We start from the raw sequence: 16,672 nt of genomic DNA, 5'->3' as shown, positions 1-16,672 counted from the left end.
TCATTATAGCATTTCACTTTTATTTACATTTTACACAGCTCTCCAGGTCTGGGAATAGTGTTTGTAAAATATTTTAAATGTTTAAAATGTTAAATTGTTTATATTAATGTAATGAAATGTTCATGTGTGTGAATACTTTAGCAGCAGTGAACATTTCATTAAAGAAAAAAATATATATTAATAAATCCTATTTTGAACAGTGTAGTGTACCCAAGCCTCTGCAGACAACTGTATAATCATCATTTAATAATGCATTTACATTAGTTATGTTCCATTTTTAGAGTTAGGAATCTTGTTAAAGATCCTATGAGCAGCGCCTAAGGCCAAACAATTATTGGTGATGCACTGCCATCTGCTGGTTGAACAAATTATTTCTAAAACTCTAAAAACATTTTAGAAGGCTACAATAACAATTTTTTTTATTCATTCGTTCGTTCATTTTCTGTAATTGCTTCATACTGTTCAGTGTTGTAGATGGTCAGATACCTGCCCAGAATGACTGGGCCGAAGGCAAGAACACACATTGTACAGTGCACCAGTCGATCACGGCATCATGCGCTCACACAAATCCACACCTGTGGGCAATATTCTGGAACCAATCCACATCCGTGTGGTTTGGATAGTGGGAGGAAACCCATGCAGACACAGGGGAGAACACACCAGCTCCTAATAGAGAGGGATTGAACCCACAACCCCAGGACCCTGGAGCTGTGAGGCAGCAACACCACCTGCAGCACTTCTTTAAATGAACAAAATATTTAATGAAATGAATAAATCCAGAGCCACAATGAAATAGAAACATTTTACAAACAATTTAATCCATATGCTAACATGTCCTTAAGATAAATGAAGTAGTTTGGGCCTTTACCAAAAAAATAGCAGCGAGTAAAGAGGGTAATCAAACCATTAGGTATGCAAATCATCATATTAGATTTGTGGAAAAACAGCATAACCATTTGTTTAAAAAGGGTTTAAAAATTGTTTCCACTGTGGCTAGTTGAAGCAATATCCTACACAAAGTCCAAAATTACCCAAAATTTACTGTCTGCCAAACTCCCTTAATATGTTGCATATTAACCGTGTATGTTATACATTAACCCCAAAATCCTTTGCCAGCAAATATTACTTTGTCTGTTACTCGCCTTTCTGTAAGCCATGCTGTAAAATCCTGTATGAAAAAGTCTTTGTTGGTCTCTTTGGTGTTGTTGGGGCTATCAAGTATTGGGCTCAAAATAGAAAAGGTTCTTGGGAGTGTAATTAGTAGAAACTTGCCTTAAGACAATGAAAATTATCCTTCTGTTTAGTGAATAGTTCATATGACACAACAGAAAAAATCAAACTTACTAATGGATAAGACTATACAGACATAAAAGACTCAATATACAGTCTTAAAGACAAAGAATAAAAGTGATCTGGTGTTGATTGTACTAATAAAAGTGAACCAAAAAAATAGATTTGTAAAGACATTTTCCGTGGTCCTCATTATAAACAATGTTCTTGATTTACAGATAATAGAAAAACAGCACCTTTTATTTTTCTGTTTCAAGTTGTGTTGATTTGGTCCAGGCAGGTGTGCGTGATGGAGGTCATGGTGCTCTCCTCTATGTGAGGAGAGTCTGTTTGGTGGAGGTCAGGCAGAGCTGCAAGTGGATGCGATGGGCTCTGACTGCTGGTGCGGGCTCCACCAGCAGGATGCTCCCGAGTGGAGCTGGTTGAAGGCCCAGGGTCACAGCTTACAGTGTCAGAGGCCAGGCCTGCATCCAGGGGCCGGAGTTCAGATTTAGGGCAGTGGTAGTAACGTGACTTGTTGGACATATGGGATGTGAAGGGACAGTCTGCCAGCGAGGTGTACTTGGCGAACACTTGTACCTGGTCTGGCTGGAGTTTGGCCTCAGCACACAGTCTCTCATACAGACCAGAGTAACTCTGCCACGTTTTCAGCTTCAACTGGTCCAGCTGCTGTTTCTCCGCCGTAAGCTTCTCCTTCTCACTTCGCTGCAGAACACATACATAGGTCAGATACATGTAAACTAGTTTATACTGGATGTACGTTCTACTTATCTACATGGTGGTACATGGAAAAATTTGTGATGCTGTTGGAGATTTTGCTTATCCCTCTTTTGGTGAGCTTTGAATGGGTAATAGTAAAATAAGTAATTTTCATATTAAAACAAGGCTGCGATTGCAGTCAATGTAGTTATAACATACACATCATATACCCTCACTAACATCCGTGATATTATATATAAATATTTTTTCCAGATTTTTATAAAATTAATGTATTCACAAGATTGTATTGCACATTCTCTTGTGGCTTATTTCTTTAGACTTTCACAACTGGTAAAACATGACATACATAAAACCCACATTCTAATGAAGTATGTTGGATATTATTGCAGTTTTTGTCACCATATGTCATAAAATCAGTCCAGTCTTTTTGTGTTTTTATGCCTAAAATGTCAGCAACATTGTTTTGTTTTCTGCACTGATTTACACCCAGGGAGCCAAGTAAGTCTCATTTAATTCCTGCACAACCTAAAAAGGTTTTATGTTAAATTATAAAGTAACTGGCTGTCTTACAAAAGAGAACAGAGCATCTTGTGCATGGCTTCAGGTCAGAATTGTGTGGCAAAAAAAACTTAAAAAGGGACATCTTTAGGGCATTAGGAGATTAATTAGTGTATTTGGGGCTTCTACCAGCCCAGGAACTGTAAAATAAAGCAACAGTTTTCTGTGATCTGCCAGTGTGTGAGAAACAGAGAAGAAATGTGACAAAGTAAATGTGAGAAAAAGCCAGTGTTTCTGCTCTTCATGCCACATTCCTGGCCTCTTGTGCTTGGAATCAGTAGTGGCTCTTTCTCAACAGTGGCTCATTCTCAACAGTGGCTGAACAGTGGTGGTTCTGAACAGGGTTTTTCAGACGGGGATAATAAAAAAAAAGTTTGAGTATTGTTTGATCCATTGTGATCAAAGCATGTCGCAGACATTTTATCATTTTATTTTAAGACGCCAGGAACCTGTATCGACTTGTGGGGTAGAATATGTCCCTTTTAAATACAACACTAGAATTAACATCTTGGCTTGGGGACAAAACTAAAAGCATCTTTAATACCTACCAGTCTTTCAATCTCACACTCCAGGTTGTGGATGCAGTCTAGTTTCCTCTTGCGGCAACGACGTGCAGCAATTCGGTTTTTGCTACGGCGCCGGATGTCGTGCACAAAATCCAGCTGTTCACGTGTCAGACAGTGCGTCTTCAGAATCTGCTGGAAATCATTGCGGCTCAGAGATGCGATGCGTTCCACAGAAAATGGCAGCTGCATCTGCAAGACAAAAGGGAACCATTCTTAAAACAGATAAACTGCTGTTATGTCACTTTAGTGCAGGGGCTCCCAAAGTGGGGGGCAGAGCAAAATAATGAGATACAAAATACATGTCACTTTTGATAATTCCACTCTAAAGGTGATTTCCTTTTTTTCCCAAAGGAAGTTGCAATTTTTCTTTAATTTTGGGAGTAGGACCATGCCCAAACTACTCCGTTCGACTCTATATATACCCTGCACACTCGCTCCCACCTTCACCGCGTCTCCACTTATTATTATTATTATTTTCTTATTCACCTCTGGGTTTGGCTTTATAAACATTCCAAATCTGCCCTGAGCTCCTGCCTATAAATAGATCTGAGTTCACCTTCCTGTTTCAGCCTTTAGGGGTGTGGTCCGCACTGGCAAAATATAAATTTACATGTTTATAATAGATCTAACAGATAGATGTGTATCGGAGTGGGTGGTCTTAAATGTTCTCATCTACAAAAGGGAGGCGCTGCAGAAAATATTTGGGAACCACTGCTTTATTGGCTTTGATTCACAGATGCTTAAACATCCATGAATCTAACCAGATGTGTAATTCCTTATTTTACTGAAAGTCTCAGGATTAATAACCATTTAATAACATTTCAGGATCGTAATAATTCAGTAAAGCATCTAAAATATGTTTTATTTGCAAATAATAATTAGATTTTTCTTACTCAAAAAATAGGTCATGTTCTACTTCATAAACAAGTCTGATTTCCTGTCTCTGTTTAAAGAAAATGATTATACAATTTGTGAGTCATCAACACAAAGACAGAATGTGCTGGAACAAAAGCCACTTTGAACGGGTCGCCATTGGCATATATGTGTTTATACAAACAGGTGGTTAATACTGAAACTGGTTTATAATTACACTGTGGGCCAGTGTGTCTGCCTGATGAAGCACTTACTGTGTGAGCAAGTGGACTTTTGCCTTTGCCTTAGGGTTGTTTAAGGATCCCGAAGTGTAAAACATAAGCACATTGCCAATATTTGTATGGGTCTCCACAATCTGCCAAACTCCATGTCCATGGAACACAGCTACTTCAAATTTGGCAGTTGGATTAACTATAGGGATATAACTTTTTCAGCTTTATGTCACAACGAACCCCAAAGTTTTCTTGGGCTTATTCAGATTCTCATTTTGACATTGGTGTAAAGTGCTTGATAAAATGTGTTAATCAAATGTCTAATTGTAACCTTAATTCTTCAAATGAATAATTCTGTAATTTTGGGTAAAATGTAAATGTAAATCTTTTAAAGTAATTTAATGTAAATTACTGACTTAAATGTACACATTCACTGAGTGCCAGTGATTCACTGATTATCTGAAACTTTTGAATGAGATCAGTAAATGACAGAAAAGGCTTAGTGGCTCATCCAGCTTTTCTTGTTTTCTGAAAGGTAACATTGTTAGAGTTTTATTTCAAGCCTACCAGTATGTAATCATTGTGGTCTTTCAGCCATTTTAAAGGCAGAGATGAAAATCTGTATCTGCTTTGCGGTAAATGTGATGTAGGCAATGCATCATGCTAACTGGTGGTCATACGCTTCCATTACTTTTTTGCTCAATCATAGCTGCATTAGTTCATTACACAGTGTCAGTGTAACTAATCAACTGATGCTCACCTCTCGTGCTCTTTCACTAGTGCAGGACTCACTGTCTCCCTCTGTATCGAAGCTGTCCGAGTCCTCTCCTGAGTGCATGGAGACATAGGGGCTTTCAGTCAAAGGGGGCAGCCTCTCACCCCCTCGTACCTGAGCATCTACCGCACCCAGGTCCCTGAGAAAAGGGCAATCCACTGGCCCAGGCCCTAGTTGTCTCAGCCAGTGCAGCTCTGAGGCTGGTCTTGTTGCTCCTGGGCTAGATGACGAGGCTTCATGGCTACAAATATCAGACCAGGAGGTGAGCTGGTTTGCCACTTCAATCTCCACACTGCTCCTTGGTTCTGCTCTGAGGGCACTGCTTGGACTCGGACAAATAGTTCCAGGGCTACAGACTGAGATTATGTCTTCTTTACTCTTGAGCCTTGCAGCAAGACACTCTACTTCTTCCCCAGCAGACGGGGCAGTTAATGGGCAGCTGGTTTCTGTGGCCTCTCTGCAGATTTGTATTGATTCCTGGCCTGGGCAAAAACTCACAATTGATGACTGGTTTGCAATCGGGCAGCAAAAAGGCATCATTTTATCCTCCTCTTTGCCTCCTGGAGGGTCTTTGGTAGTAACCGCAATTTCACAGTCTTCAGAGCTTGAGCAAGGCAGGCAGGTTAAAGGGCAGGTATTGTTGGTGTTTTCAGCATCTGAGCCACAACTGTCCGTGTAGGACAGGCCCTTTCCACAAGCCAACTGAAATTTGCGGTATTTTGGGCATAGGAGTGAATAATCCTCTTCTGACTTTGCTTCAGGCTCTGGCTCGGCACGGAATTCCAAACGACTTTCGGCATTTTCACTGAGTTTAAAAGAGCTCGACAGCTCCTTTTTCTCCAACACGGCACGCGAAGGCCCTGAAGATGTGTCATGAGCATCATCAGCTCCATCCCCTTTCAAGCTTGATTCAGATTTTGCTCTCCAGCATCTAGTCTTACAGCACTGTTTCCTGGGGCCCTTTGGTGAACTTTTGCTGCTGTCGAAAAACTTGGGCAAGAGGAAGTCAAAGCAGGCATTGTCTAGGTTCTTAAAGCCCAATACACTGGCGGAGGTACGGATCTCCAGTACATTTTCTTTGGTGAAAAGCAGCTTGGAGGTGTAGGCAAACTGGAGTAAAGGCTCAAACCCTTCTGCTGTTACCTTTAAATTCAATCAGAATAATACAAGCACATCATATATCATCACACAAATGGTTCAGTAATGTGTTAATAGTGTACTGTAGTAAATATGATAATAGCAAAATCATGTCCCCTTTATTTTAAGTGCATTATACCCACAGAAGGAAATCTATTTCTAAGCTGGGGTCAAACGCTGAACTGAATAATTCTAGTTCTATATCCAGGAATCAAAATCACAATGGTCTAATGTGTTTGTAATTACTATAACCTAGTGTTAAGAATATGTGACAGGATATCTCAGTAGTGTATGTTTTAATACGTATCTGGGCCATTGGGCATGCCCTCACCTCATCTGGCAGGTTGATGACAAGACCCTGGCCCGTGTGGCTGGACATACGGGCGCTGAAATAATCGCTGCATGAAGCAAGAACCGAGCGATGTGCCCGGAAGCTCCGGTTCTCCACCACCACCGTCACATCACACAAGAGATCCTTCTGGCGCTGCTCGTCCAAACAGCGCAGGACATGAGAACAGTGAACTGACGACTGGAAGGTGAACACTGAAGTCCTGCTCTCCAGTGACATGCTGAACTACATCTACATCGGAGACAAAGAGAAAAGATGATAATAATGTTGAGAGAGATCTCAGTGTGGACTGAACGGTGACCTCAGACCGATGGCCTATAAAAAACAATCAAAGACATTATAGGTTTATTGCAGATGATTATCCCATTATTGCCCTGACTGACCCCATTTACAGCAAGCTACAGACGCAGACGAAGGGACTTTGAAACATACATACAACACAAAATGCAGGTATTAAACTTATGTTCTTCACCTTCACTGGAACCCATTTATTCGCTTTTTATGAATACGTTGAAAAAAAGCATGTTTAGCATGTTTTAAAGCAAACAAAAAAGCTGAAGTGTAAGACACTTAAAAACAAGATTTTAACCCTTTAAAGGTTACTTTAAAAATTCTTTAGTACAGTTTGGTGTTAGGGTTTTTGCCATGTTAACTGAAAATACTGTTGTAAATGGCTCTTTAAGGAAACGTTTAGCTAAAAACAGAAAAGCTCTACCACTCTAATAATGGCACTTAACTAACAACAGTGGTTTGATATAGATGTGTGAACCTTCTGCCTTTTTAAACTGTTCTCCTGTGTCAAACAACTGGTAAACACGGTCCTTTACAGAGTCTGTTTGAAAACTTTTCTGCAGGCTGTAGAACATAACGCTGACAGTTTTGCAACAAAAACGTGGCAATTATTCGAGTGTGGGTCAACATTAGTTTATGATTATAATAACAACACTAAAACAGGTTCAAAAGAGATTAAATGTGTTAAGCACACGTGTCCTTACCCGTGAAAACGCCTTATCTCGACCGTGTGATATGAACTCCAACCTGCAAAGTCATGGCTACGGCAGGAGTTTGAGTGTGTGTGTGTGTGTGTGTGTGTGGCGCAAGTGCGCGCTCTGCTGACTCACAGGCTTTTGCTGATAAAGGATGAGCAAGCATTTTCCCGTACTCCCTTTCCCCCACTTCCACGCAGCAGCTTTCTTCCAAGGAACTTCTACTGACACTCAGTGTGGGAGGAGCGGGCAGTTTCTCTTTACAATAGCGTTTACTCACTTCCCCAAAACGTGTAGAGCTCAACGGAATTCGACCACCGGATTTTAGGTGTCAAATAACGAACACATTACTCACACTCCCAGTGTGAAAACGACAACAAAAGGCATAAATAAACGCTAGTTTTCCCTTTCTCCTCGGTTGCGGACTCATGTTAATGCACTGAATTCGTCCACTGTTGAAGCCAGTCGTTTTCGGCTAGTTTGTATAGTGTTTACTACATTCAACACGAAGGGGACAGAATCCTTCCTTCTGAAAACTTCGACAGCGTTGGTTATGTGGGTTATTCTCGCTTCTTCTGAGTTTTCTCGCGCGTGGTTTTCAGCGTCACCGACATTAACATGATTTAGAGACAAACATTAATACTCACCGACCCTATCACTCGACTATAGCTCCAGACTCTCCGGTTTATTGTGATAGAAGCCACACGTAGTCTTTGGAGCTCAGGGTTGTATCAGAACAAGGAGGCGCTTGTGTTTCCATCATGTGACCCACAGACATAAATGTTATGGTCCCGCCCACTCAAACACGGTCACCGCTCCGATTGGTCGACGCGCATGTCAATCACAGTCTGCTCTGTTTACTTTGCAGCGTTTGAACGGCGTAGTTTGTGTTCGAGCTGAGCTCTGGCCAGTTATTTGTACATAAGTGAAACTATACGCAGATTTTAGTGTTGCCTTTTTTGGTTCATTCATCTTGTGTACATTCTTAAAAAATAAAGGTGCTACAAAAGGTTCTTTGAGCGATGCCATTGAAGAACCACTTTTCTTTCCGTTAAGAACCATTTTTGTTTAAGAAATGCATGTGTGACAAACCTTTTTAGTTGTTAAATCCATCACTTGGTCTTAAGGCTAATTTGTTCTTGATGGAACCAAAAGTGGGTCTTGTATGACATCGCTTAAAAAACATTTTGTAGCACCTTTTATTTTTAAGAGTGTAAACACAGTATCCTACCGGGCTCAAGACAGGAACACACAAGGGACAGGTTACGAGTCGATCACAGCTCCCCCATTTAAGCCTTAAGAAAACAGGTCCCTGGGGTTGATTTTCAACACATCTACATCTCAAACGGGTTAGTTCATCCTCAGCCCCAGGGACCTGTATTCATAGCATTTTCTTGTAATTGTGAACTTGAACTGTTCTCCACACTCTTTTTGAAGTTGTAAAATATTGATAAATATCTCACCTGCTGAGATTAGGTTAAAAATTTAGATTGGACAGTATTTAAAAAATAAATATGTTAAATGAACATAAATGTTTAAAAAGGTTATGTTATGTTGTGAAAGTGTCATAATAAAAGTATGATAATCATTTTATTTCACACTAATAAGTGCAGTGCAGATTTCACATTCTATAAATGAGTCATGCCATGAACAGGTATGTGACTTTAAAATAATCGTAATCGACATTGGTCTAAAATTCTCATATTGGTGTTTTCTTACAGATCTATTTTTGACCCCCCCCTCCCCACCTCCAAAGAACCTGCTGTAAAACAGGTTTGAGAACACACAGTGAATGCTGAAGTGCTTGGTATGTAACCATTGTATGTAAGATCAAGTCTAGAATGGTCTATAGAAGGAAAATGCTGTATGTGACAAATATTTTGGGTAAAAACTGCCCCTGACAGTGAGCCAAACATCCCCAAAATAAATCGTATATGAACAAATGTGGCCCTGTATATCCTATTTGAGGTAAATTTCCCCTAGCTGTCAAAAACACAAAGCTGACCATAAATTTGCTTGAGCACACAGCACAAGTCTCTTTGTATTGTTTTTTAGTGGCTTGATGATACTGTGTGGGATGTGTGAGACATTGCATTATGAGCTGTTTCACAATCCGAAAATGTGCTGATCTCATTTTGAAACTTAAGTTCCTTATTATTAATTCAACAATGTGGAAGGTATTCACGTCTGTTCCCGTCTGGCCTGACCAGCTAAAAGTTTACCAGAGGCTCATATGGACTGTAAGACTGACCTTTTATATGGCAAACAATTAGCAATAAATGACAAGAAACTCCAGAGAATATGGGTCCTTTGGGAAAGGGGATACACACATAAAAAAAACACTGCCTGGACCACACCCAGAAGCATACTTTACATAAACACAAGACACTAGTTATCATGTAACAGCATGATTAAGAGGTTTTGCTGGTTTATCTGTTACACTGTTTATTACATAAGAGCTAAGAATCATGAAGGAATGTTCAAATTCAAAATTTAAAAAAGCACCCCAGAAAATAATTTATACATGAATGGATTTCGGTAACAATTATGGACCAGTAGCTTTACTGGATGGCTGAATTTAACCAGGACAAGCTTGTGAGAAGCATGTGAAATTGTGGTATGGAAGTGTACAGTTATACACAGAAGTGTGGTGCAAAGTCATTGAGTGAAGCACCACATGACATTCACATGCATATTTCCTTACACCTACACCTAAGGTTTGGTTTTGTTCCTTTCTTTTTTAAATCATCCTACTTCTGAGATTTAATCTTTATTGGAGAAAGAAAGAAAATAAGTTAATGTGAAAAGATTTTATTCCATGTAACTGTCACTAATATAATATTTGTCATGTTCACAAATATAAAGGATAGCTGTTACTTTAAAATAGTGTGAAAAGCAGAGTAGTTATGGGGTTATAACATCAACAGTTAATGTTATAGTCAATGGTTCTGCTTGCAGATGCAATTTAATTTCCTTGTTTCCTTGTTGTGCAACCCTGCTGTAGACAATCATTACAGCATAATACTGCTATATGCAATACACAGATTTCCAAACTGTAACTTTATATTTTATGGTACATTTCTAATCATTCAGTATAATTGCATATGTACACAACACACAAGCCCTGACTCACAAGTCTACATGGGAAAAGTCCTCTGGCCTTCAATATGGCCCCCTTAAATATGGATCTTCATGAATATGAATGATGCCTGTTCATTCATAGTCTTGCACTCCTATATTGATGTAATAACTGCAGCATATTGTGAAGCCTACTCCTAAAAAGAAAGCCTAAAGTTCACATATGGCTGTGTGCCATCTGTGTAGCCATGCTAAATGCTGATCTATGACAAGGTCATTCAGAATAGATCCCAGCACCATATCTGATCTGAGGTACAAATATAAGCCAACAACGATAACATTGAAAAAAGAAATGGAATTTTGTTTACAGTGGTGCCATGGGTAACTGCATCACATCAATAACAACAAGGTTGCTGGGTTTAATCTTGTAAAATGAGCCAAAGAAATTTTAAGTGCTCGAGAGCCACACGGTATCCTTGTGTTTATGTGGTGAAATGTTAGCACACTGAAATCTGATACAATTATCTCAGTCATTTATTCTGACTAATATGACATCCCCGTCCTTCCAGTGGATTAATCTAATCCTCAGATTATGTCCTAAATGTTAATTTTTCTGGCCTTGAGGGACAATGTCTTTAAAAAAAACAACACTCTGAAGGCACGTAGGCCCGCTCAAATGTACAGCATTTATACAGTGTAAATCTTAACTCTCATCTAAAACCCTACCTCAACCTTAAGATGTTTTCCAGAAAAATTTTTAATGTTCCCTTTCTAAGGTCACAGTGTCAGGAAGAGCCCTGTCTCTTCTGATTGGTCACACGCAGAGAGGCCAGCTGTTGGGTACGTTCTGTATACGCTGTGACCAGCGTTCTGTTCTCCTCTGTCAGGAGACGGAACTCTTCCTCCAGCCGAGCGATCTCCAGTGTCAGTCTGTCGTCCTCGGCCATCTCAGCGATCAGCTCCCTCCTGGAGAGAGAGCACACACACGATGAGCAAAGCACATCCTCTCATTCTGTTCAAATATAATCACAGATGTTTTTCCCAAATTCAGAACTGAGTAAGCAATCTTGTAATAACTGTGATATAAATCATTTTAATAAACCAAAATGTCAATCAAGTATTAATATGCTACACTCACTATTTACTTAATTTTCGGGTTATTTTTTGTTGAATCAAATGGCAATTGCCATTTCCAGTACTACACAACATTTACCATAAATGCCACTTTAAAACTTTAATATTTTAATAAAATCTGACCTGATTATTTCTATCCCCTCTTTACCCTCCAGAATTAAACATATGGTTTTTGGTACTCTGCTGTTAAAATGTATGGTAACACTTTACAATCAGGGTACATTAATAAATTGTACTAAATAATAAGACCGTAATAAGCATTACCAAATTTTTAAGTAAAGCCACAGTTAATCAAAGAAACAAGAACTGTATTGCTACACCTATTTTCCTTTGCGGAGTGTAAACATTCTTAATAATACATTTTCATGCCATTATTTCTCAATATAATAAAAACTGGTATAATTGCAATAATACACTCAGTATTGTACTACAGCTTCAACCAGTGCCAATATCTCATGATACGGCCCTTCCCTCTAGCATGATATTGCATAAGTGACCATGGAACACAAAAATAATTAAGCAAAGTGCAGTTGTTTTTTTGTAGAATGACCACCATCTTGTTAATAACAAGCTCTTGGATTGCAATCCAAACTGTTTTTAGCAGCTGAAACCCAACCCTAAGTCATCTGGGAAGGCTTTAGACTAGATGTTGTAACATTTCTGTGAGGATTTGATGGCACTGAGCCACAAGAGCATTAGTTAGGCACTGATTTTTGAAGATTAAATTTGCTGAATGAGAACACAGAACCACTTCCCCACTGGATAATGCTTGCTGGGAGTTGTACCACTCTAGCTCTTGTTTGGCATTGGGCATTTTGGCTTTAGACTCATATGCAGCTGTTCCAGAGAAGACCATTTCATGTCATCCTTTTGTCTGGAAAATATTCAAGGTGTGTGTGCATAATTGAATGTCTATATCGATAAGTGACTTCAAGCCATGGACATCAGTGTAGCTCAATGATATCAACAGCAAAAAAAAAAAGGTTAAATATTCCTGAGGAAATTCATTACTAATCGTTACCATGGACTCTGCCTTGTAGTGTAACTTGCTGTACTGTCTCATGTCTAATAAATGCCAGCAGCTCATGCTCATGTAAACAAAGCAGTGTGCTGTGACCCCAGATGGCATATATCCAGTCAGTCAAGCTCCTTGGCCTTTGGACCAACTGTTTGTGCAGCGCGTAATGGGTGGGTACAATAATCTGGGACTTCCAGTAACTTTTCTGTGGCAGGCTTTGAACAACAGGAGTTAATTCTTTGTAAAGGAAACTCTTAATGAGTAATAGCAAAATAGTTCCCTTAGTAGTGTGTGAGTGGGGCGTGACAAGGTTTACCAGCAAAGCCATGAGTATCAGGTATAAATGTGTGGTAATTTTACTCCTTGTTTGCCCACTGAAATCACACAAGTCTACAGCACAGGATATTCCTGATTTGTCAGTTAAAAAAGATAATCATGTGTTACTTCTCCACACTGAAGCAAGAAAGAGGGAAATATGGTAGGGAAATTCACACTGACTGCCTACTTCACTGTAGATTTGCGGTTGCCACAATACATAGAAATATGGAGTAAAAATCATATGACTTTTTTTTATTTATGTGAACTAACATTTTTTGGATCTTTCTTTTTGTTAAAAAAGCAAAGTGGTGTTAAAAATATAAAAAGGGTCAAAGGCAGAAGCATTGATGTCAAACATTAATAGCAAGTAACATTTCAATTTCTGGGTTTGCGCATCCCCTACGTCCCAAATTGTCTTAAAAGATCCTGTGGTTTTTGGCTTGTTCTAAGCAGTGGATGTTGAAAACAACTGACAAAACGCAATGAAGCTTGCTAAAAGGAGTACTTTGGATATTCCACTACACTGTTGTCTGGTGGTTACAGGCAAAAGAAGCCACTTTCTAAGTGCACTTTGTGTGGGCCAAAGAAAAGTTTTGCATGCCACAATATAGTATGTAAGAGTTTGTCATGATTACACAGGCCTATTTTTAACCAGCCAAGCATGACTTGTAAGGAAATCCCCCTTGTCAGTCAAAGAGGAATGTGTCCTAAGGAAGAGCAGCAGACAAAGGCCACAGTGTTGCATCACACTGAAAAATGGCTGAATTTAAATTTAAAAGAAGCTGATATTATTTACCTTCCATTTTCTCTTATGAAACTGCATCGATGTGTTGCACATCTTTTATATTGTGGCATATGCCTGTGTGACTGTGTATGTGTGAAATGGTGGGTTGATTACAGAGAGATATTAGCTTTCCTCAGATGTTTATTCTAGCCATTTTGCAGACTTACTTTCTGTCTTCCAGAAGGGCGATTTCGGTTTTAACCTGATGAAACTCTCTGGCCATTTTGCAATGGTCTCTGTAGACTTGGACAGACTCCTTCAGAGACTGGCACGGCAGCACAGGCTGTGGGTATAAAGAGGAGAGAAAACGGTGGCAGTTGATCTAAACCTGGGTGAAACAGTATCCCTAAAGGTAGGTGATATGAAACCACAACACTTAAAGGCATTTTCACAATGCATATATTGCGAAAAAATATTTTTTATGACACAGACAGAAAAATGCTGAGTAGAGCCATATTTTAAAACGGATTACATTGCTTCATGTTCAGCAATTCGCACAGTGCTGTACTAAATAAAGTAATGCAGACTATGCATTTTTGCCATTAAGGATTTGATCAAAATCATGAAAGTATGGGCATTATTCACTCACAATAACAACACGGATTAATGTCATTAAAACCAATGGGCCATACACCATAACAACAAAAATAATATATCTGCATATAACCCACTTTCAAAAAGAGAGGTTTCAGGAAGGGTTCTCTTAATTTATGTTTCTAAAGCACTTGGCTTTTAGAAGCAAATGGCTGGCTCTTTATTATTCTTACCCAGTTTACCTCTACCATAGTTGCCATGTGTTAGTTAGCCAAAACTTTACAAATCACACTACACTATCAACTTATGAGAGTGAGACAACACATGCTACTTCCAAGACATGGGAAGCCAGTCATTGCCTCCTTTCAAACTGCTGCTAACACACTGCGGCTGGACAATAAATCGAAATCAATATTCAGAACTTCTAATCGATGTAAACTTGTCTATATCGATTATATACATTATTTTTAAGAGTTTTTTTGGTTGCTTGTTTGTTTTCTATTATTCTGTTTGTTCCCAACCGTGTGTTGTACTGACCCTTTAAGACGACACTAACAAGCTGTAGTCATGTGATTCTGCCACATGGAAGCAAGAGAGGAAGAAGCTCTTAGCAACATTAGAAAAAATATTAAGTACTGGAGCATATTTACAGTACAAGCCTCATCAGTGAACTAAACAAAAATACAAAAACAAAATAATTGTTCCTTAATCGTAATTTTGGTAAAATGTACAAAAATCGTGATATTGATTTGCGCTCATATCGCCCAGCACTATAACACACTTATGGGAGAATGCTAACCAGTCATTTCTGTTATGCTAATTAACAGACACACAATCTGACATTACAATGCTTCTAACATTTTCTTAATATAGCTATATAGAATCTTTAGGACACACCTGCTGTGCAACTTCTACCCAGTGTTTTAAACTCATTTGTGTAGCTTTGCACTGAAACAGGAAAGACCAATTACTGAGCTAGCCAAAGAAAAAAGTCCCAGAGATCACAACTTTCCATGATATTCACCGTTTCCAGGGTCACTACTTACAGAAGCAACAATGTCGTGTAGGAAACTGTTGGTGAAATGTTTGGCTTCATCTGAAGCAGAACTTCTGCTTTCAAAATGACTCACAGCAAACTCCTCCAAAATATCATCTCGACAAAAAACTTCTGCTTTCATACAAGGCTTTGTAATGCCTCTCTATCCTAAGGTTCTTTCTGTTGTCGTTAGTGACCAATCCACTAATTGTACAGTCCTGATTTTTAATCTTCTGTTCCAGAAGTAAAGGGTATCACAAAACAAGGCTTGATCAGACAGCATGAGTATACTAATCCTGGTTGTGATGTGAAACTACTGCGGTTTAAAAAATTCCCTTTAAATTTGGGCTGTAGGTTTTCAGTAGACAGCCAAATATCATACTGTGTGTGCTTCTACAGGAAAGCATAATAGAGCACAACAAACTTAATATATACATTGTTCATTGGCCAGTAGGGGTGGGTGATATGGCCCTAAAATAATTATGATATTTTCAGGTATTTTGGCAATAGCGATATTGTAGTCAATATGACAAAACACTTTTATGATTTTCAAGGACACATTATTCATTCATTCATTATCTGTAACTGCTTATCCAATTCAGGGTCGCGGTGGGTCCAGAGCCTACCTGGAATCATTGGGCACAATATTTTAAATATTTAATTAAATAAAATATTAATTAAATTAAATTAGCCCTCTCTAAGGTGTGTCCCTTCCTTGTGCCCAGTAATTGCTGGTAGGCTCCGGACCCACCGCGACCCTGAACTGCATAAGCGGTTACTGACAACGAATGAAGAAATATATTAAATTAAATATTATATATATATATATAGCTTATTTTGTAAACAACAGCTTTCTGATTTTGCCAAGTTTCTGATTTTGTATGAAATTGTATGAAACACATAATTTAGCATATAACTGTATAATATAACCAAAGTGCAGAAAATGTAGTGTGTCCATATAAACAGCCAACATACACAAATATACAAAAATTAACCTGAAATGCAAAAAACAGATTTTTTGTGTTTCTCCCTTTTATTGTTACAGGCTTCTTTCATATCTTAATATTACAGTGGTTTGATGTACATCTGACATTTTGTAACCAAACCACCTCCACACTACTGAAATCACTCCACTTTTGGAGCAAATGCTTCCACCTCAGAGTGACTTTCCACCTTATTGTCGCTGTGCATGAGTGACTCATGTAATGAAGGTATGCCATATTACTGTATGTTGCCATTACGTAAACTAGTCAAATAATCACAATATTTGGGTTTATTTTATAGTTTTAAAAATTATAACCATA

At 38.8% G+C, this 16,672-nt stretch overlaps 2 protein-coding genes across 6 annotated transcripts in view; both read right to left on the bottom strand.

Moving 5' to 3' along the window:
- Nucleotides 1–275: 275 nt before the first annotated feature.
- bach1b (BTB and CNC homology 1, basic leucine zipper transcription factor 1 b) lies at nt 276–8,207 on the bottom strand. 4 transcript variants are annotated; one of them, XM_066651609.1, is made up of 5 exons: nt 8,114–8,207; nt 6,463–6,711; nt 4,980–6,137; nt 3,117–3,323; nt 276–1,995 (listed from the first exon to the last, which is right to left on the bottom strand). In XM_066651609.1, the coding sequence occupies exons 2-5, from the start codon at nt 6,697–6,699 to the stop codon at nt 1,543–1,545; spliced, it is 2,055 nt and encodes a 684-aa protein (XP_066507706.1). In that variant the 5' UTR covers nt 6,700–6,711; nt 8,114–8,207; the 3' UTR covers nt 276–1,542. The 4 variants fall into 4 exon arrangements, with proteins under 4 accessions (XP_066507706.1, XP_066507709.1, XP_066507708.1 ...); XM_066651612.1 differs by having other exon boundaries at nt 8,118–8,130; XM_066651611.1 differs by lacking the exon at nt 8,114–8,207 and adding an exon at nt 7,602–8,047.
- Nucleotides 8,208–10,318: 2,111 nt separating this feature from the next.
- The window catches only part of map3k7cl (map3k7 C-terminal like), a 28,641-nt gene continuing 22,287 nt past the window's right edge, over nt 10,319–16,672 (bottom strand). For both annotated transcript variants that reach the window (XM_066651614.1, XM_066651613.1), the window contains exons 4-5: nt 13,966–14,081; nt 10,319–11,510 (exon numbers count right to left, since the gene is read on the bottom strand). In XM_066651614.1, the coding sequence (XP_066507711.1) occupies nt 11,330–11,510; nt 13,966–14,081 (297 nt within the window). In that variant the 3' untranslated portion in view covers nt 10,319–11,329. The remainder of the gene's footprint in view (nt 11,511–13,965; nt 14,082–16,672) is intronic.

Source organism: Hoplias malabaricus, chromosome 18 (assembly GCF_029633855.1).
Source record: "Hoplias malabaricus isolate fHopMal1 chromosome 18, fHopMal1.hap1, whole genome shotgun sequence".
Lineage (NCBI taxonomy): Eukaryota > Metazoa > Chordata > Actinopteri > Characiformes > Erythrinidae > Hoplias > Hoplias malabaricus.
This window is presented reverse-complemented; position numbering and strand designations above follow the sequence as displayed.

Excerpts from the sequence above, each read along its gene's own strand:
- bach1b (XM_066651609.1), bottom strand. The coding sequence starts at position 6,699 with ATGTCACTGGAGAGCAGGACTTCAGTGTTCACCTTCCAGTCGTCAGTT. Across the intron at positions 3,324-4,979 it reads CTAGTGAAAGAGCACGAGAG|ATGCAGCTGCCATTTTCTGT; the intron begins GTGAGCATCAGT and ends TTTGTCTTGCAG. Across the intron at positions 1,996-3,116 it reads AGTGTGAGATTGAAAGACTG|CGAAGTGAGAAGGAGAAGCT; the intron begins GTAGGTATTAAA and ends TGTGTTCTGCAG.